Source organism: Lichenostomus cassidix, chromosome 8 (genome assembly GCF_008360975.1).
Source record: "Lichenostomus cassidix isolate B80296 chromosome 8, HeHo_3.0, whole genome shotgun sequence".
Classification (NCBI taxonomy): Eukaryota; Metazoa; Chordata; class Aves; order Passeriformes; family Meliphagidae; genus Lichenostomus; species Lichenostomus cassidix.
In genome coordinates, this window is record NC_139489.1 from 23800885 (window position 1) to 23821027 (window position 20143).

The 20143-nt window shown below is 55.7% G+C and overlaps 3 protein-coding genes across 3 annotated transcripts; 1 reads left to right on the plus strand and 2 right to left on the minus strand.

Moving 5' to 3' along the window:
• Positions 1-155: 155 nt before the first annotated feature.
• Positions 156-11371, plus strand: LOC146434098 (protein FAM78B). The gene is made up of 3 exons (XM_085068439.1): positions 156-4860; positions 5069-5620; positions 6995-11371. The coding sequence occupies exons 1-3, from the start codon at positions 4526-4528 to the stop codon at positions 7515-7517; spliced, it is 1410 nt and encodes a 469-aa protein (XP_084924565.1). The 5' UTR covers positions 156-4525; the 3' UTR covers positions 7518-11371.
• On the minus strand, positions 2295-2789 carry LOC146434099 (polyisoprenoid diphosphate/phosphate phosphohydrolase PLPP6-like). Its single transcript, XM_085067288.1, has 2 exons — positions 2774-2789; positions 2295-2665 (listed from the first exon to the last, which is right to left on the minus strand). The coding sequence occupies exons 1-2, from the start codon at positions 2787-2789 to the stop codon at positions 2295-2297; spliced, it is 387 nt and encodes a 128-aa protein (XP_084923414.1).
• Positions 11372-12742: 1371 nt separating the features above from the next.
• Positions 12743-20116, minus strand: PRDX6 (peroxiredoxin 6). The gene is made up of 5 exons (XM_085068434.1): positions 19980-20116; positions 18443-18599; positions 14649-14795; positions 13941-14087; positions 12743-13362 (listed from the first exon to the last, which is right to left on the minus strand). Exons 1-5 carry the CDS (start codon positions 20069-20071, stop codon positions 13231-13233), a joined length of 675 nt encoding a protein of 224 aa, XP_084924560.1. The 5' UTR covers positions 20072-20116; the 3' UTR covers positions 12743-13230.
• Positions 20117-20143: the final 27 nt, after the last annotated feature.

Genomic DNA, 20143 nt, shown 5'->3' on the forward strand with positions numbered 1-20143 from the left:
TGCTTTAAAACCTCTGTGCAGGTTGCCTCTGAATTTGCCCTTCTCCCTACAGGAGGCTGCATTGCCCTGGACTTTACCCCCATGAACCTGGACTCATAGCTTGGACAAACTGTGCTGCGCGGAATCAGGATCAGGCCATATTTTCGTCAAGGCCAGCTGGTTGGTATCTGTAGGAAAGTCAGAGTTCCCCATACCTGTCAAGTACCCAGGATGTAGAGTGTGGGCAGCAATGTCTGCTGTACAGTGTCTGCTCTGGGCTTCCACAATGGGCAGAAACGCCATGGGACAAGTGGAGCAGAAAGCTCCTCTGTCCTATGAGGGGATTGGCACCCATGCTTGGAGGAGCAATGACAAGTGACAAGCACAGAAGGAGACCAAAGGTCTCTCTGGTAGATCTGGAGAGAAGCAGAAAAGAGGTGAGAGGGTGGCCAGGCAGCCTGTGACCCAGCAGGGCTGTGCAGTGGTGATGGTGGGTGCCAAGAGCAACTTTTGGCACACACATGTATGTGTGAGCTGCAGATGCACACATTTGCTGCTGTAACCTCCATGATGTAGAGAAGAAGACCACAACAACTCTAAGAACAGACTCTAAGCACAGACAAAAAACACTGTGTTTTGGAAAAGGTAGAGCAAAGATGTTTTGGCACAGCTCAATAAGCCCTGACCACCCCAAACTCTGCCCACAGTGGAGTGTGCCACCTGCCTGTGCTCGTGCAGCCACCACAGGGCTGGCCTCTGCCTTGGGACAGGAGGGCAGGCCGGGGTGTCCGGGTGCTGCCGTGGATATGCCGGACTGGCCCAGACAGCTGCCAGGCACGCAGTGCAACCCAGGGGATTACTCTTTTGGTCACTGAAGTACCAGCCTGGACCTGGCAGCTTCACTGACTCACCCTCTCAGTGGGTCAGGTCTCAGCTCCAGGGGAACCCTGTCACATCAAGCACTTTCATGTCAGCCCCTGTACAAATGACAGTCACTGACAAGGTGCTTGTACCAGCAGCCATTAGGCTACTCCTGCAGATTCCACACGGGATAACAGCACACTTAAACACTGCCTGCTCTTAATACAACTTAATTGGTGCTTTGCAGGGCCTGAGTGTGCTAATAGACCTCAGTGACCACAAAGAGCCTCACCTGGGCCCAATCCCTCCACCCATACGCCAGGAGCACTGTTTAAGCTCATTATTTGAGCTTAGTCCAGAGCCCTCCCTCCCTGCCTGGCTGTGGTCCCTGATGATGTGGGTTCCATGATTTTCTGGCTCAGTCTTGGCCCCAGCTCATTACAGAGGCTCCCTGTGCTCCCCTCCTGCCAAGGACGAGCAGCTCTTTGCGAAAAACAAACTGCCAGTCGTGCCAGGGAATGAGAGCCAGCCTGCCTGGAGCATAGGGAGCTGTGGTGGTAGCTGGCAGAGCCAGGGCCTCTTGCTGCAGGAGATGCAAGGCTCAGACCTGGGGCTGGGTGTATTGCTGGGCTGTGGGAAGGGGCTGGTGCTGCAGGACTCCTTCTGTGGCCTGGAATATGCTATCAGGAGTTGCTGTGAATGCATTGTACCCCCTGAGAGACTGAAAATCCTGTGGAGGGAAAAAGTTACTAGGAAGCTCTGGACAAGAGCTTCAGGAGCAGGCTATTGCTGGGAGCTGCTTCCTGTTACCCACTGGTCCCACTTCAGTCCCACTATCTTTTTCCCGTGGCACTGGGAACCATGTGCCCATGTCCTCATTGCTCAACACCTGATCTTAATGCAGCATGTATACTGAGAGCAATAGGGTAGAGATTGCTTAGGAAGGCAAAGCTCTTTCTAACTCTGAGGAGAGATGCTTGTGGGTCCCCTCCAGGTAGGTGTGGTAGAGCAGGCTGGGCAGGGTATGCTTATGACAGCAGCATAATCAGTGTATTTATGGGATACAGATACAGGGATGATTGTAGAGACACCTCTGCAAGTCACAGCTACCACGTACACCATGGGCTATTGCAAGTGCCCAGCGAGAGCATGCAGATTCACAGTAGTAGCAGTGAGCTGCCGGGTGAATGTGCTGAGCCCTCCCCAGGCTCTGCAGAGACTGGATTTTGTCACCAGAGAACAGTCAGCGCAGACCCTGCCTGACAGCCAACCAGGAGGGCAAGACAGCACCAAACATCTGAGTGCAGGCCCTGGAGCCTACAGCACCGCTCATGTGGAAGTCTTGGCCGGACTGATGGGGTTTAGGATGTGAGTTTAAGTCCCAGAATCCCCTCCGTGTGTGTGCTCAGAACACCAGCACATGGCCCCTGCTTTGTGAGGAAGCCAGCGGTCGGTCAGTGGCTCCAGAGCGCGAAGAGGGCGGGTGCGGTGGCTGGGGACAGCCAGCAGTGCTCCACCACACCATACAGTGCATAGCCCAGCAGCAGCCCGAAGAGCACGTCTGTCATGTTGTGCCTGCCCAGCATGACCCGGGAGATGCTGACTATGAGAGCCCAGAGCACCACGAGCACCCGCAGCGGGACAGCCAGGACCAAGTGACGCAGGACGAAGCGGCAGACGAGAGCAGCCCTGGTGGCGTGGCCTGAGGGGAAGGAGTACTTGTCCACCGAGATGGTGACGAACATGTCCATCTTGTTGTGGGTGGGCCGCGGCCGCTTGACGAGCCCCTTCACCACTGCCACCATCACCAGGTCCAGCAGCAGTGCTAGGAGAGATGGGGACAGGGGTTAGTGAAAGGAGAGCCACCAGTTAAGGAAGCATTTGGCTGCTCATAGCTGCCCGAAGGCAGTGCTATTCCCCATGGCTGCAATACCCAGGCAGGAGAGCATGGCACTCAGCTGCTCTTGGCCTTCTGTATCTTCAACCTCTGCTACTCTCCACACACCCCTCCTAAACCACCAGACCCTTGGCCTGCCACAGCCAACAGGGCCCCACCCAGTCTGCACCCTGGGGGTTTTCTCTCCGTGCAAAATCTGATCTTGCCATGACTTGGGGCTCAATCTGCTCCTTAATCTGAAGGCAGCAGAAGCATTAACGTTCCCAGCTCCCCTCCTGGCAGCACTGACTCAGCATTGCTCTGTCTGCCCTGGTGACTGGGGTTAAACTGACTGGGTGAATGATCAACCCACTCCACCAACCACTCAGGCACAGGTCAGTGGAAAGGCTCCGAGTTGGTGTGGTGCCAGAGTTCTTGGAGTCTGGCTTCTCCCCACTGCTGGGGAAAACATTAACTAAGCTTTGGTTTTCAGTAAATAAACAAAGGATGATTTATATAATGGTGGCTTGCCCCCTGATAGCTAAAGGCTGTTGTGATAGAAGAGACCAAGTACTTGTGAGAAGTGTGCAGCCATATTTGGCAAGAGCAGCTTCTCATGTAGGGCAGAGGGTATTTTCTCCATCTCTGTTAGGTCAGCTTAACACAGCACTCACAGCCAGGGCTACTTCTTCCAGGGAAGTTATGTAAGAGACCAATTTTTGCCTTGTCCTAAGGCTTGTTTCTGGACACCAAGTCTTTTGGTCACTTCAGTTCATTTCCTTTGGTTACTCATTTATGAACAATTTTTTTTCCACACGTAAACCTAGATCAACTGCTTTTTGTCTTCCTACATAGGGTGTGGGAGATTCAAGTTGGACACGAGGGAACCCTTTCCCACATGGGTGCCCATAGGGCTGCAGAACACTGAAGGCTGGACAAGGCCCTGGGGCTGGGACAGATCTCCTCGGAGCAGAATTTAGGCTGGAGGCCTCCAGGTCCCTCTAGGTCCCCAGTAATTTTAACCATGTGCTGCTAGCTGAGAAAGATGCACAAACCTTCTTTCCCACAAAGCAAATTTCAGTTCAAATTACAAGTGTGAGATTCTGATTATTTGCAACTTAATGCAAGAGTAACAACTTTGAACCTAAAAAGTTCTGGGGCTCTGGAGCTACTACAGTCTCTAAAATAAGCAAAAATGAATACTCTCAGGATATCTAGGCTATTCTGTGTGTATGTGAAATATTATACCATGCAAGATTAAAATTCGTGCTTTAAACCAAGCTTCCTCACTGGCTGATACAGAACAATCCACCACAGCCCTGCCTGCAGGGAGCCCAGGGTGAATGTCTGTGTGCCAGAGCAGCTTTTCAGGGAATGGGCTGGTGTGTCAACACGAGGCAGCTCTACCTAGAGTGCGCTGTCCTGACAAGCTTGAAGAGCTAAAAAAGGCTCTAGCACCCTGAGAGCTTTATGTAACTGCAGGAGCACTTTAGCTGTCAGGAGTTTCACAGTGCGTGGTTGCAGCTGTGACAGACGAGTCTCACTGGTGCCATCACCCTCAAGCTGCAGGGTCACTCCCTCTGCTAGCAGACACCCCAGATAAGCCTGCACAGGTTGCTCAAAATCAGCTGGTGCCCTCGGGGCTGAGGTTTACCCAGCTCCGTCCCGTCCCTCGGGTCCCCCCAGCCCCAGCCTGCAGAGCCCCGGGACGAGCCCCCCGCCTCACCGAAGAGCAGGTTGAGCAGCACCTCTCTGGCCGCCGAGCTGTCACTCTGGCAGAGCCCGTAGAAGGTGCCGAGCAGCCAGGGGATGCCATGTCCCGACACCTCGATGACCTTCATGAGCGGCCGGGCGCTGCCCCAGGCCGAGCCCTCTCCAGCGCACACGCCCAGGCGCTTGGAGGCCCAGAGGTCGATGGCGAGCAGGGAGCTGAGGGCGATGCCCACGAAGGACGGGTTCAGCTTCATGCAGTCCTCCTCGGGCAGCGGGGCGGCCGCGGCGCCGCTGGACTCCTTGCGGCGGGACGGGCTGTCGGGGGCGGCGGGGCCGCGCTGGCTCAGCGACAGGAACTCCAGGCGGCCGCCGCTGCCGCCGGCGCGTCGCTCGCGGCTGCTCCGGGGGCTCGGCATGACGACAGGAGGCGGCCTGCGAGAGGCGGGCGCCGGTCACCCGCTGCCGGGCCCAACCGGGATCCAGCATGTCACACTGCCGGGGGCCGCTTCCCTCTCCCCCTCCCCGCGCCCTGCCCAGCACCCCCGCCCCGCGCTACCGCACCGCCGGGGAGCGGTCCCCCCCATCCCGGCGTGTCCCCAAGGGCGCGACGGGTACGGCGCGCCCGCACTTCCCCCGGTACCGGGCGGCCCCGGCGCCGCTTCCGCTTCCTGTTCCGCTTCCGGCCGTGACGCACGTGGTCGCCGCGGAGCCCCGGGCGCGCCCCGCCCACCGGCGAGCACGTGTCCGCCCCGGCCGGCGTACGGCGGCTGGCGAGGGCCGCAAGAGGCGCGGCGGCGGCGGCGGCGGCGCCTTCGCCCTGCCGGCGCCGGTGCGGGCGCCGTGCGGCGGGCGGCGATGCGCGGCGGGCGGGCGGCGGCGGGACCGGCCGCCCCCCCGGGCCCGCGGTGACGGCGGCTCGGCCGCGGCCATGGGGTGCCTGCAGAGCGTGGCCTGCAAGGCGCGGGTGCGCCGGGAGCAGATCGTGGTGTCGGACGTGTCGGCCACCATCGAGCCGGCGGCCACGGCCATCGAGGAGAGCTCGCCGGTGGTGCTGCGGTACCGCACGCCCTACTTCCGCGCCTCCGCCCGCGTCCTCATGCCGCCCATCGCCCGGCGGCACACCTGGGTGGTGGGCTGGATCCAGGCCTGCAACCACATGGAGTTCTACAACACCTACAGCGACCTCGGCGTGTGAGCACCGCGGGCGGGCGCGGGGGGACGGGGCCGGGCAGCGGGGATGGGGCGCGGGGGTCTGGGCGGGCCCCGGGCTGCGTGCGGCGTGGGCTCCCTGCTGCGGGCACCTGCCCTGCTCGCCCGCAGGCACCGGGTGCTGCACCATCCCGGTATTGGGTGCTGCACCATCCCGGCACCGGGTGCTGTACCCCCGGTAGCGAGTGCTGCCTCTCTACCCCACGTCTGCAGCCACAGCCACGCACGGGCAACATCTTCACGGCAGCACTCGCTCCCCGACCCCGCAATTCCTGCTCCTCGCGTCCCACAGCGGCTCCTGCACCATCCCGGTGGTCTGGAGCTCGCCCGTTCGAGGGCTGTGCCGGCGCTGTGTCCCACCAAGCACCGTTTATTCTCTGAGGCTGGGACGGGAGGGCAGTGCAGGGGGAGTTGCCCGCTTGGCTTGTGTGCTTGGCAGAAGTGGCTGCTTGAAATCAGTTTTTCCCAGTGCTGAGTGTGTAGGTGGCTTGTGGAGGTGCTGGGGGGCAAAGCTGTTGGCTCTGTTGCTGCGTCTTCTGCCTTTGGAAAGGGGTCATGCAAGAGGGGAAACGTCCAGAGGGGTCTGTTCTGCAGCTTGCTGGTGGGTTCCTGCTGCTGGTGCCACAGGTGTGTGGGCACTGGGGGAGCAGCAGGTCCTTGTGCTGCCTGCTTGCATCCTTGTATCATGACAGACTAGTGTGCGTGTGGCACGGGAACGCTTGGGGACATTGGAGTGAGTGGAGGCCATCATCTGGGGGGATGGCAGAAGTGTGGCCCCAGCCCCGCTGCTTCAAAGCTCCTCCCTTGTAATTGCCACTCAGCCCTTGCCGTAGCTACATGGTGTTGGTAACATGGTCAGCAGTGAAGATTTGGGCTGGAATTCCCCCCCTCCTAATCCCAGCTGTACTGCAGGGATTTCATTGTGCCAGCGGCAGGCATAATTGTGGGATTTAATTGTTTAATTGTCTCCGTATTTAAGGCATAAAAATTGCAGACTCTTGCAGGAGGGGGCTGCTGACAGGCTGGGCTAGTGCTGTGTTTACAGTGCTGCAGCTGGTGGATGTTCTCCAGTGCAGGAGCTGATGAGGGGGGAGTGACCCCGAAGAGTCTTAGCAGTGGGTTTGACCCAGTCTGTTTGGTTGCAGGTTAATTGAAATGGCATTGTGTTGGCAGAGCAAAGGCTTCAGCTGGACATGTGAGTCTTAGCAAAGGAACTGAAGCTGAATTTATTCTTCAGGTTGGCCCAGAGGGTTTGCTGCAGGCAGGGAAAGGGTCCCCATGCTGTTGGTGTCCCCATTCCTCGCCAGGTGCTGTTGCTGCCATTTCCCTGCTCACCTTTGTCTTCCCGTTCACTAGGTCAAGTTGGGAGCTGCCTGACCTGCGAGAAGGAAGAGTAAAAGCCATCAGCGATTCGGATGGGGTGAGCTATCCCTGGTATGGAAACACCACAGAAACCGTCACCCTGGTCGGGCCCACCAACAAGATTTCCAGGTTCTCAGTGAGCATGAATGACAATTTCTACCCCAGCGTGACGTGGGCCGTCCCTGTGAGCAACAGTAACGTGCCGCTGCTGACCAGGATTAAAAGGGACCAGAGCTTTACCACGTGGCTCGTGGCCATGAACACAACCACCAAGGAGAAGATCATCTTGCAGACTATAAAGTGGAGGATGCGAGTGGACATTGAGGTGGATCCCATGCAGCTGCTGGGGCAGCGGGCTCGGCTGGTGGGCAGGACTCAGCAGGAGCAGCCACGGATCCTCAGCAGGATGGAGCCCATCCCACCAAACGCACTAGTGAAGCCCAACGCCAACGACGCCCAGGTCCTCATGTGGAGACCCAAGCGAGGGCAGCCCATAGTTGTGATACCTCCCAAGTAGGGCAGTGCTGAGCACACATGTGAGGACCTGGGTGCTCCCAGCCCGCTGCAGACGAACAGGGTTTCCGAGCCAAAGCAGACCTCTCGGATTCTCCTGCCTTTGTTGTTGTGGTTGGAAATGTGGCTCCTCCTCGGTCAGAAATAGAGCCTGGCTGGCACAAGGGTGCAGAAGAGGGTTTGCTGAGCTGGAGGATTTCCCAGGAAGCGGAATTGAGTACTTGCAGCTGGCACAGAGGCTGTCTGACCTAAAGGACTTGTTTTTCCTTGTGGGGCAGTGCAAGGAGCATGAGTGTGGTTGAACCGTGCCCGTGGCAAATGCTGCTTTCCACCCAGCTGGAGGGAGAAGCAGAGGCTGTGCCTGCTGGCAGTGGGAGGCTGCTGCAGCGATCCTTCCTGCCAGGCCGCCGTGTCCCTGCCATGTCCATACCTATGCATTTCAGATCGATAATCCACCCCTCGCCTGCCCGCTGGGACCGGGCGGGAGGGCCAGGAGAGCGCTGGGAACAGGCAGTGCTGGGGGGCTGATCAGAGCCCAGCGCTGGGTGGTGCCACTGCCAGGGAGGGGTTTTCCTCAGCCCAGGGGGAGCGGGACACGTTTTGCATGCGTCTGGGTGTGTTTGGAGTAGTTGTGAGTGTAGGAGATGCCATAGCTCTTTTCTGTCTTGGAGTGAGATCTAAGGGCAGGTTAGATGCCCTTTTGTTTTAAGGTGCACTAAATCTTTGCAGTTCCTCAGCCTCCCCTCCCAAGTCCCGCCGACCCTTCTCTTACGGAAGCAAAACCAATTCTCAGCCGAGTGAGAAATCGGGAGTGGTGCCTGTTCTCCCAGCCCAGGTGCTCGCTGGCTCTATGTGTGTGGGGTACCCAGACCAGCTCAGAGGTACCTCTGGACTCACTTGCTTCACTGCAAACCCCACTCCCTTGCTAGAAGTCATGGCTAGAAGCCATGCAAATGCTGGCTTACGTGGAGACCTCCTCTTCCTCAGCCACCCATGGAGCAGGGTGGCTGCTGGCAGGGCCACCAGTGGAGGTGATGGCATACCTTGTATCCCCCCAGGCTCTGCAGGGATAGGCTCTCCTCTCTGTGGGTGGAAGGCAGGGATGTGAACAGAGGTTGTGCAGGGCAGGCCTGGGTTTGCCTGGGAAGGAGGAGGTGAATGTGCTCCTGGGGGCTGCCTCCTGCTACTGCGGTGCTTGGGAGGGATAACAGGGTGATTTATTTGCCTTTCTCCTCACCCCTTGCTGCCTGAATGGCTGGCATGGGCTGGTCCATGGGGCAGCACGGCGCTGTGGGATGCAGCTGGCAATTGCCAGGATCTCACCCTGGAGTTGCAGCAGAGGCATAAACCATGGCTGTGCTGCTGCTGCTCTGGGTGCTCCATCACTCCTGGGCAGGTGGTTACAGCTTTTGCTGCTTTCTCTGCTCTGTCCTCCCTGGCATGAACCCTGCAGCTCCTCCAGCTCGCAGCCCTGCCTTCACATCACAGGAGGTTTGTGCTGCCCTGGGATGCAGGTCATTCCTGCTGGGAGGGTCCCATGTCCCTCACTGCCCTCAGCCTGGCATTGGGATGCCCAGCCCGGTGCTGCCCAGCTCCCAGTGCTAGCACATCCCTGCAGCTCCGCTCCCTCAAAGCTTCCACCACGGCTCCTGCTTTTCCAGGGTGGGGTGTGCACCCCGGGCCCTGCCAGCACAGGGGCTCCTGAAGCATCTTAGACCAAAAATCCCTGTGAAATCCCCATGCTATTTATTGTCTTCAGTACTATTTGCTGCTGATTCAATTCTTTATTTATTTTTGCTCTGGGAGTGTTGCATTTTGACGCCTTGAGGCGACACTTCCCTGTGCCGCGGCTGGCACTCCTGCTCCTCCTGCCTGGCCTCATGCTGGGCTGGGAACCTGCTGCTTTCGGTGCCTATGTCGGGGTTTTGCGAGGGGCTACAGCCTTGCTGTGGGACAGGTTTGGAGGGAGAGAGGGCTCTGAGCTTTGGATTGCTGTATTTTCTGGAGCAGAGCTCCCACAGTGAGCTTGCTGGTGTGGGAAGATGTCCTGCTCTTGTGAAACTCTGTGGTTTTGTCCTGGTGTGGGACTGATGGCAGCTTTTGCAATCACTGATGTTTTGTTTATCACAAAGTGTGTGTGGAGAGGGGTTAGAAACTTGAAATACAATTTTCCATAAGGATTGGGGGAGGAGGGGTAAGTACCTTTTGGTTTGAAGTAAGGCAGGTGTATACTTTTGACCCAGGGGGACAGGAACATCTCTGGCAGCATCAGAGCTAAAACGCCAGAGGAAGGGGTTCCCCAATAAACAGGTAGCTCCAGGTGGGCTTCCTGTTAAGAGAGGATGCTGTGTCCAGAGGCTTTGTGAGCCAGCTCCCCAAAACCCACAGGAAAGGGCTGCATGCCAGCTATCAAGCCCAGGGAGCTGCTGTGGCACTGCTGTGGCTCCAGTTGCCTGGGAGAGTAGGGATGCTGCTGCAGGGATGCTGTTGAATTCATTGCCATCTTTTGGGGTTTGCTGGCCAGTCTGAGCCTTGGCACGTCGTTTGCCGTGACACTGAGACAGCAGTAGCTGAATTTCAGTCCATGAATGTCTACAACATCCTGGTGCCGGTGCCAGGCTCCGTGCCTGGCTGTAGCCGTGTGCCTGAGCCCCCAGGGCTGCCCCAGCCTGCAGGCAGGCGCTGGCAGAGCCCCAGGGCCATGCCTGTGTTCGCCTCTCCAGGCTTCTGCCAGGCTTCTGTTCCTGCTCCTCTGATGGCTGGATATGATGCACTTAACTCGATTTGATGTGTGGGTTGTCTTTGTGGGCATTTCCCCGTTAAAAAAAGAAGGAAGGAAAAAAACGTTTGCAAAAATTGTTTGTAAAGAAACCCCGTGCAAACGATGTTTACAGCAACGTGCAGGCATTTTGCATGTTGGCAAAAGGTGCGTGTTCACACTTGGGTGGAGGTGCGGGGTGAGCCAGGCTGTGGGGCTGGTGGTGCTCCCAGGAAGGGGGGAAGGTGGGGGGTGAGAGCTCCCATGTGTAAGTCTGGGTTTGGCTCATTCCCCGTGGCTGGATGAGCACTCAGACTGCTGGGCTGGGTGTTCACCCACCCCATGGGATGCCTTCTCTATGCCCCCCTTCCTCACCAGCACCCTGTTATCTCAGGGAGGGGCAGCTCATGGACATGCCCACCTTAATGCTCCCCGTGCCCTGAGCCTCGGGGTGCCCCTTCCCCTCCTTCCTTTCCTCGGGTCACTTATTTATTTATTTATTTATTTATTTATTGGTATTTATTGACAACTGGAAGTCGGGGGGGTGGCTATCATTTCTGCTGCACAGTGGGGGCAGCTGGGTCTCCCCCCCTCACCCAGCCCCCTGCATTTTAGGGTGCTGTTGGGAGCACCTCTGGGGAGGGATGCTCGTGGATCCCCACGCTCCCATCCCCTTTTTGTGAGGGACAGGAATCACACCAGTGCCTGCAGGGAGGGCAGCTGGTGCTTGTCCCCTTCCTGCAGAAACTCAGAGCCCTTGCTCTCCCCACCCCGTGCCCATCCCTATTTATTTATTGACCCAGCCTCCTGGCACTTCTCTGTCCAGCTCCCACTGGATTTGCCAGTTCCCGGAGAGGGCGGGAAGAGCCAGGACGTATGAATGTCACTATGGAGAGAAGACCAAACCAGGTATTCTGCTGCCGCGTGGGGAAAATCGGAAAGAGAGGAAAGCTGGTTTTGCAGAGTGCCTTAAACACAAATGACTTTACCGAGTAGGGGGCTTGGACTTCTGTCTCTGGATGTTATTACCAACTCAAAAAATGTTGCATTTCACTTCTCTGGGATTAAAAGAAAACTACTCGAGCTGTACTGGAACCAAACCTTGTGTTTGCTTGAGTCTCTCTGGCTGGTTTGTACCTCTGGGGCCCTGGCAGCTCTGTGGAGCAGGCAGGAATTAATGGAATTTCATTCATCAGCCCCTGCCTGCCTCAGCAGTGGGACCAGTGGCTGTCCCTGCTGGCTTTAAGCCCTTGGGTCTGGTGACAGGATTTGTTCCACTTTGTCCTGACTTGCAGGTGGCTTTTGTGGTGCCCTAGAGAGGTTGTGCTGACCCTGCAGTGCCCTTCCCCAGGGGATGATCAGACCAGGTTGTTTGCACAAAGGTTGCTGTGGGGCTGTGGCCTCAAGCTTCCAGAAAATTGGGCAGTTGGTTGGAAAGCTTGGAGGGGGTAGACATTCCTTTTTTCCTTAGGAAACCAGCTTAAAGTGAGGGAATAGCAAGAACCGTAGGAGTTTGTGCAGCCCAGCTCTGGGGAACTAGGGAAACTGCCCAGCTTGATAAAGCTAAAAAACTATACAGAAAAAATATGCTTCCCTTTTGAAATTGCAGATTTCCCCTCCCCCTTCTTGCAGAGTGGAAGAGTGAGAACAAAACTCAGCCCAGAGACTAACTGTTCCTATCTTCTAGTCAAAATAATTCATGGGAATAATACACTTTCGTAACGAAGGTTCATTTAAAAGCCATTTGGGGAAATACACCAATATTCGCTGCATAGTTCCTGAAGGCAATTAAAAATTAATAAAACCCTTTCTTTTTTGGTGGTGGAGGCGTAATGATAGAGGGTTGTGGGTGCTGCCCCAGGTTTAGTCTGTGGGATCCTGGAAGGGATCTCACTGCATCTGGTGCACTGCTCACCTTGAACCTCAAACCTGCCAGTCCCCACTTGCTGGGGGGGTACATTTGTGCCCCCAGCCAGTTGATTTCTTTAAACAGCTGCTCCTTTTGAGTGTTGCTGGTTGTGCTGGGCACTGAGGGATGCTGGCAGCCACCAGCCTATGAGCTATTCAATGAGCAGGTTTCTTTCCTAGTGTTATATTAAAACATTGCTCATCTCTTGACAAATCCCCGAGATGGCAGTGTGGGAGAGCAGGTTGTTTGCAGGGCTTGTGTGGTGCCTGCTCATGCTCTGGGAGCAGGGCAGGATGCCCTATGAAGCAGCTAAGGGCAGGCCAAGCTGAGATACATCCTTCCCAGCAGGGACAGCACAATTGCCTTGTCTGAGACCGTGTGCCCTGGGACAACCTGTCTTTTCCAAAATGCCTTCCTTGCAGAGCGAGAACAAGGGCAGTCTGTGCTGCTGCCACCTCCCCCGGAGCTTGGGCACACATCCCAGCTGCAAGGCCACAGGGAACAAAGGAGATGGTGCAGGGTGCTGTGGGGGCCAGCAGAGACAGACAAAGGACACTGCAGGTAGTACTGAAGGTCAGTTTATTTGCTTGATTCCCTCTTCCATAAAACCTGAAAACAACCACCTTCTGGCAAGAGATGAGAGAGCAGTAAGAAGTGGGAGATTTGGCTCTGCAGCTCTTCCCCCACTCATGGGACCAAAGGTGTGTTAGACAGCTGCTCTGAAAGGCACACAGCAGTTCGGAGCCCCAAAGCTCCCTGTCCCAGCAGGACACCCCTTCTCACCACACCTCTGGAGAGACACCCCAGCAGGAACCCTGGAGTCCCCACTGGCCTGCTCATCTCGTCCTTGCAGGGCTGGTTCAAGGCAGGAAAACACCCAGGGTTTAGTTCTGAGAGGATGTGGGGGATGAAAGGGCTGCAGAGGGTGGGTTTAGTACTGCGATGCACCACCAGTGTGACAAACGAGGCTGTGGATTGTGCAGTGTCAGAGGGACAAGAGCTGGCACAGGAAGGCTCCTGGCATCCCGGTGGGGTGGAGGGACAGAGCCCTCACTCCGGCTGGGGGGTGTAACGCAGGTACTTCTTGCCCGATGGGAGCTCCTTTGTGAAGACTCCTTTGGGGAAGAGCTTCTTGGCTTCCTCGTCAGGTAAGGTGGGCACGACCATGACGCTGTCACCAGGCTGGGGAGCAAATTGGGACCGTGAGGAGCTGGCAGGGTGCCATGCGGGTGGCACTGCCTCCCTGGGAAGGCTTGGCCCCAGCGCCCCAGGCATGTCCTGTGCCTGGAGCCAGCAGGGAGGGCTGAGTGGGAGCTACACCAGGAGACATGGCTGATGTCCCAAGGGAGAGCTGTGCCATCTGCCAGCCCTGCCAATGGGATCCCACAGCCCAGCTCCTCCCCGTGGCACCCCCATGGGAACAGGGAGGAAGGAGAGGGGAATTTGAGCATCTCTGCAATGCTGGAGTGAGCACAGGTTGCCTGAGTCTGGTCATCCATTCCTATTGCTTAGGCACCCCTGGATAGGTGGTGCTGGCTCCCACTTGGTGTTCCAAGCCCTGGGGAAAGGTCTGCTTTCCTGGGAGGTGGGTGAGCTGGCCCAACCCACTGGGAGCTTATGCTGCAGGGAACAGGAGCCTTCAGAGGCAAGGCTGCCTCCATCTGCTGCTTTCCCCACCCTGTGGGTGCCCCTCCAGAGGAGGCTGGGTGACATTTCAATGCCTGTTTCCAGTGCCTGGCTGTGAGCTTCGCTCTGCTCACCTTCCAGTCCACAGGGGTGGCGACCTTCTTGTATGCTGTCAGCTGCAGGGAGTCCACCACTCTCAGGATCTCATCAAAGTTTCTCCCAGTGGTGGCTGGATACAGGATAGAGAGTTTCAGCTTCTTATCCGGGCCAAAAACGAACACCTGAGCACAGGGAGACAGGGTCAGGGGGTGGGCAGATTTGTCTGTCTGCTCTGTTGGATCTGCTCAGCCCTGATGTTCCTTCCTTTCCTGGGAGGTGGCCTGCTTGATCATAGGTGTTGGGACATGGAAATGCCATGGTGGGGATGTCCTAGAGAACAAGTGATGCCCAGGGAATGTGGTTTTGCTCTGGGAGCTCCTGTGTCCAACGCCAGCTTGTTTTGCTACCTGAAATGCTTCCTCCCCATGACCTGTGCACTTCTAATGTAAGCACACGAGGGAGGAGGGAAAGTCCAGCAGATCAGGCACTGGCAAGAATTAGTTTGGGACAGGCACAACCACGATGAGTGGGTGACAACAGCAAGACAGAGCTGTTGCCAGCAGGCCAGCGCTGCACTGCCTCTCCCTCCAGCACAGCTCATGGTTCTAGCCCAAGGAAATCATCCCAGCTGCTGAGCATGGCCATGTCCATCCAGGTAAGCTGCCCCATGGGCACAGGGAGAACGGCAGGCCATGGTTCTGTACCTGTGGGAAGGCACAGGTGCTGTGGGGCCAGGCACTCACCACACGAGCAGTCAGGGGCATCCCGTCCTTGTCCAGCTCATCCGGGTCCAGCATGCCCAGCTTGACGGCCAGCTCCCGGTTCTTGTCAGCAATGATGGGGAAGGGCAGCTTCTCTGCAGGTTGTTCTCCATTGTAGGCATTGATGTCCTGCAGAAACAAAGCCATTGGATGTTCCTGCTCCTGGCTAGGGCACCAGCACAGAGACAGAGGCAGGCAGTGGGCATGGAACAATAGGGAATTCCTGTTAGTGACACAGAGAGGTTTAACCACCTGTCCCTGAGAACTGTGTCTGTCTTTCAACTCTCTCCCAGTATGTGATCTAGCACTGCTGACACATGTTGGTGTCACACCTGAAGTGGACTGTGCTCTTAAGGAATTGTTTCTCTAGGGGCAGAGCAAAGCAGCAACTCTACAGCTAACAAAGGTCAATTATACAACACTTCACAGGTCTTGTGCTTTCAGCAAGTCACTTGCAGCTTACTCAGCTAAATGCTCTTAAGAGTGGAAGCCTGAGTGCAGGTGCTGGGTCACTGCTAACTCCTTTCTGAACCACATCTGGGTCAGAAAACCATCCCCTTCCACTGCCCTGCAGCCTGTGACCATGGTTTATGAGGTTCCTCCCTGTACTAGTCCAAACCTGACCTGCTTCACAGGGAAACTGTATTTTGAGCATCTCCAAACCTGGTCTGGATTCAACCAGAGCATTTAAATTATCCCTGGAGTTTGCAGTACCACCCTTATAAGTCACACTGAGCCCCAGCAGCACTGGGAGGAGGCTGCTCAAGGCTCAGGCAGAGCAGCTGCCAGGATCAAAGCAAGCATAACTCAAGGTTTCTGCCCCAGAACAGGGCAGCCTGTTCCTTCCACCCTTCTCATGCTACAAGGGAACAAAACTGACTGCAATGCTGATGTGAGCTTCCCTCACACTGCTGTGCTGTATTATCAGCTCAGCCGATAACTTCAGTGTACAAACCTCTCAGCCCTCTCCAGGCTTTGAACGTGGGGGAGCAGGGTGGGCCCTGCTCAGAGGGAACTCAGGAGGGCAGGGTTGGAAAATGCTGCCCCTTGGCCTTGGCACTGCTCAGAGCGTGCCAGTGCTCCCTCCTCAGCTGCTGTGCTGACAAGAGGGGCTCTAGCCCTGACCCAGCTGCTCAGGATGCTGCAAGCAGGTCAAGTGGTGCACACGTGGCCAGATGTTTCCTTTCCAGCTTTTCTCTTTGCTTCTTTTCTCCCCAGGCCTTTCTGAGTCACCACTGCAGTGCAAAAAGGGGACATTTATCTGGGCACAGTTGTGGTCAGGCCTGCCTTGGAAGGAAGCAAGGAATTGGTTCTGTTGTCCTGCAAAACTGTCTTGTCAGAGCAGAGCAGGGAAGGAAAACAAAGCTGGAGAGTTCAGCTGAGGAGAAATGCTGCTGAATGCCTCAGAAAGTCACAGGAGGCTGCAGATGGATGCCAGCAAATGAGACCCACCCACCCCCCTCTTTTCAGAGCAGGGGCTGGAGGAATGAATAGAGCTTCTGAGAAGTAGGATCTGAATCCTATGGATTGTAACTTGCTTCAAAATGCACGTAATTTCATGACCTGGGGAGCTCTACAAAACAGCCTCACAAACCACACCCTGTTTTGCAATAAAACACCACGACTGGCTTCCCCATTAGCTAATTATCTTTCCAGAGTCCAAGCTGAAACCAGACATCACTGGAGTGATTTACTCACCAAGCTGCAGGTTTCAGTGGCCCAAGAGAGCACTGAAACCTCTGAGATGCACAGCATGTGCCAGCCAGGCCTGCTTCAGGGGCTCAGGCATTCATCCAGCCCTTGGAGAAGCACTGACTGGGGAGGTCAGAGAGTGGGATCAACCCCTGGCTGAGCTACAGGTTTATTCTGAGTCCTGCAGCAAGGCTCTGTTTTTTGGCTAGGGATGGCTAAGAATAGCTGTGACATCTTAGCTTGGCAAGCAGAGCTGAACAAAGTGACACAAGGATTATTGGCTACACTCTGGCCCCACCTGCCCACTGAAATCTGCAGCAAAGCAAGCAGAAGTGTCTTTATTGTTTCACACAGGATTTCAGCCACCCTTCCTGTCCACTTGCTGCCTTGCAGGCTGTGCTCCACATAAAAACATCTTCATCCTTTCATTACTGCTTCTCTTCTTCCAAAGAGAAAGCATAGGTGTGTATAGGAATGTTGCACAGAGGGTTCTGCCTAAAGTTTTGCTCACTCCTAGGACTTCTAAGTTTAGATCTAGTGGAAGACAGGCTGCATGGAACACTCCAGCTTGCAATGGATTTGTCCTCACCAATTGGATCTTTTGCTCTGGAGGGCTTCCACCTGTCTGAGAGGTGCTGAGCTGACACTTCAAACCTCTGTCTCCAAGGCTTCTCCCAGCCTGACAGAAAGCTCACCTCAGCTTGGATTGCTGCCCTCTCTGTGGTTGTTCTGGGAGGCTTTCCTATTCCGCCTCCCCTCAGTCAGCACTGAGAGGCTGCTCTGCAACTTCTCCTGGCTTTATGTGAGGTTGTGGTAAATAATTCCATGGCATCAGCAAAGTCAGCTCGTTGTTCATCTCTTTTCCAGATCACCTGAGTCTGCTGAACCCCACACATCCCTGCAGGTCCTGGAGAGAGCTCAGCACTTCCCTCCCTTAACACAACTTACTGCTTTCCTGCAACAAAGAGCCTGCCCTTCAAAAAGCTGATTTCATTGAAAAGCTTCTTGCAAATTCAAAGCCTTTGCAGAAGTCAGCAAAACCATAATTCAAAGGGATTTAGCCAACCAGGAGATGAAACTCCCTTGCAAAAGCACAACCCAAACTTTCTGTTTTGTTTAATGACATGTTATTTGCTAATTTGACTGCTGGTTTCAGCCAGTTTGACCAGCACAGAAATCTCATTTACTGGGATTTGTACATTGCTTTTCCCAGGCCCTTCTGAGGCTTGCTGGGACCTTGGCCATGCACCACTCAGGTACAAAGGTCAATTTAAGCAATAATGCAATTAGTTACTTTCTAAAGCCAGTCAGTCATCAAATAATGTCTGAGTGTAGAAATTTCTCACCTTTAATGCCTCTTATTGCATACATGTCTCACCCCTGGAAAATATGTGAGAACATTCCAAATTTTAAGAGCTAAAAACATGGCAGGTAATTGACCCAAGGATTTTTACACTCTGGCCACTTCTGTCTGAAATTCTCATTTTAGACCCCTATCACCTCTAGCACTGGAACCATTCTCCCTGGCAGCACACACAGTAAAGTTTTTTTTAGTTCCTTTCAAGTTCCTTCACCAAGTTATTCCACTCCCACCTTTTTCTAATACTTCCTTGTGATCGTTTTACATTTAACATTCTCTTATTTGTGGTTTTATGTTTAACAAGTCCCTGTTTGTCCTTTGCTCTCCCTTCCTGAGCAGGAACCACATCCTTTGAAGATTGCCTCCTCACTTCTGATGCCTCTTTTCCTTTCCTCTTTTATTACAGAACTTTCTGAGGCTCTATGGATAAGTTACCTTCCTCTGAGTTTTTGGCATCACCTCCATATGTTTTAACCCTTTCACCTACCGGTGGGACAGCAGTAATATTGTTTTCCTCTTGTATCAAAGTACACAGAGCACACCCTGAACTTCATGGGGTGCTCAGTGTAGATGGAGACCACCTTCCCATTCCTGCTCTGAATTTTAGCACCCCCACACTTTGGGATGTAGATACATAGCTCCAAGCCTGTGTGGGCTTCTCCTGTGGCCTTTGGAGCAAGGCAACAGGGCAAACTGCCCCCCTGCAGCTCCCCCCACCCCGTACCTTGCACCAGGAGAGGTGGTCCTGGACGCTGTCGATGGAGAGCGCGATCATCTTCACGTTGCGCTTGCTGAACTCGTCGGCCAGCTTTGCTGCCCGGCCCAGCTCCGTGGTGCACACGGGAGTGAAGTCCCGCGGGTGGGAGAACAGGATGCCCCACCTGAAGGGAGAGAGCAGGAGCTGCTGTGAAGGTGACATGTCAATCTGGTTTGTGCTGCAGATCTGTACAAAAAGCTGTATAGACTGCATGGCAGGGAGTGTGGGAACAGCTCGTCTCTCTGACAAGGAAATCCTGCCCTGGGAACTCTTCCTTCCCTATCACTAGCAGCCTTCATGTGATAAACCCTGCTCTGAGAAACTTCCTGCACCTCACTCCCCCCTCTGCTCTGAGCTGCTAAATGCCCTTAACAAAAAAGGAAGAATTAATCAACTCACAGGGGAGGCCAGAAGTTAACATCACATTGTGCTTGCTGTTACAAGGACACAGCCACCTTGCTTTTGCTCACTGCTTGCTATCAGTGAGTTTTGAGTCTTCAGAGCAGGCAAATACTCACGCTTCACAAGTAAGGTAAGCAAACGACAGAGAAAGGCAGCCCAGCATGCAGCAGGATGGGCTGGAGCAAAAAGGTTCTCAGGACTTCCCAGGGGCTAAAGCAAAGCCACCCCCAGCACCTCAGGTTCCCTGCCAGGGACTTGTTGCACCATTTCTCAGCTCGGCACTCACAGATCTTCATCTGGCCCCCAGTGCCACAGGAGGGGGGAAAGTCCTGTCTGAGAGATTTGGGAACGCAGTTGGAGAGCTCAAGAGAGGCATCCTGCAGCTCTGCCAGGGGTGACACCGTGTGACTGCCACGGGTCACCAGGAATTTATGGGGCAGTTACCTGGCCACCGGTGCTATGCGTCCCTTTATACAATAAGTATCCTCCTTGAATAAATAGCAACAAAGAGCCAAGGAAAAGATGCCGCGTGCATGATCAGGCTGGAACAGCCAGCTTCAGAAGGCCTGCAGCTAAGAGGGTTCTTTTTTTCCCCATTTGCCCAAGCTCTCAATGCTGACAGAAGGGCACTCAAACGCTGATTCAAGCTTGCCAAGCGTTGCCGGGAGTGCGTCCCAAACACGCTGTGCTTGTGTCAGAAATGGAGCAAGTGGCTGTGCGGGAAATGGTGCCCGAAAGCACGTGGCTCTCCAGGTGGGGCTCAGGGAGGACCAGAGCCCAGTGTCGCTGCTGCCCCGCACATCTCCGCACACTGCCGGCATGTGTGACACCCGGGCTGGCCTCTCCGGGGCTCTGCCGCGGAGCTCACGGGGACGGATGATGGGGACAGGTAGCTCTCGCCACCGCGCTCCCTGGCAAACCCGCCGTGCCCTCCCAGCCCGAGCTCCCCGGCTGCGGCTCCACGAGATAAGCCCCGACACTGAGGAGGAAGCGTGCCCGGCGCGGTGACACGGAGTTCAGCGGCGAGCGCTCCCGCTCCATCCCTGCTCCCCGCGCATCCCACCGCCCCGCCCCCGCTCCCGCCGCGTCCCCAAGCGCTCACGAGTCTCCCAGGAAGTCATGGAAGCGGATGCGGCCCTGCGTGGTGTCCGCCTCGAAGTTGGGCGCCTCGTCTCCCAGCAGCAGTCCCGGCATGGCCGCGGCGATTCCCGGCGCGCTCCTCACCCGCTCCGCTCCCGGCGCCGCCGCCCCTCTGCGCCTGCGCGC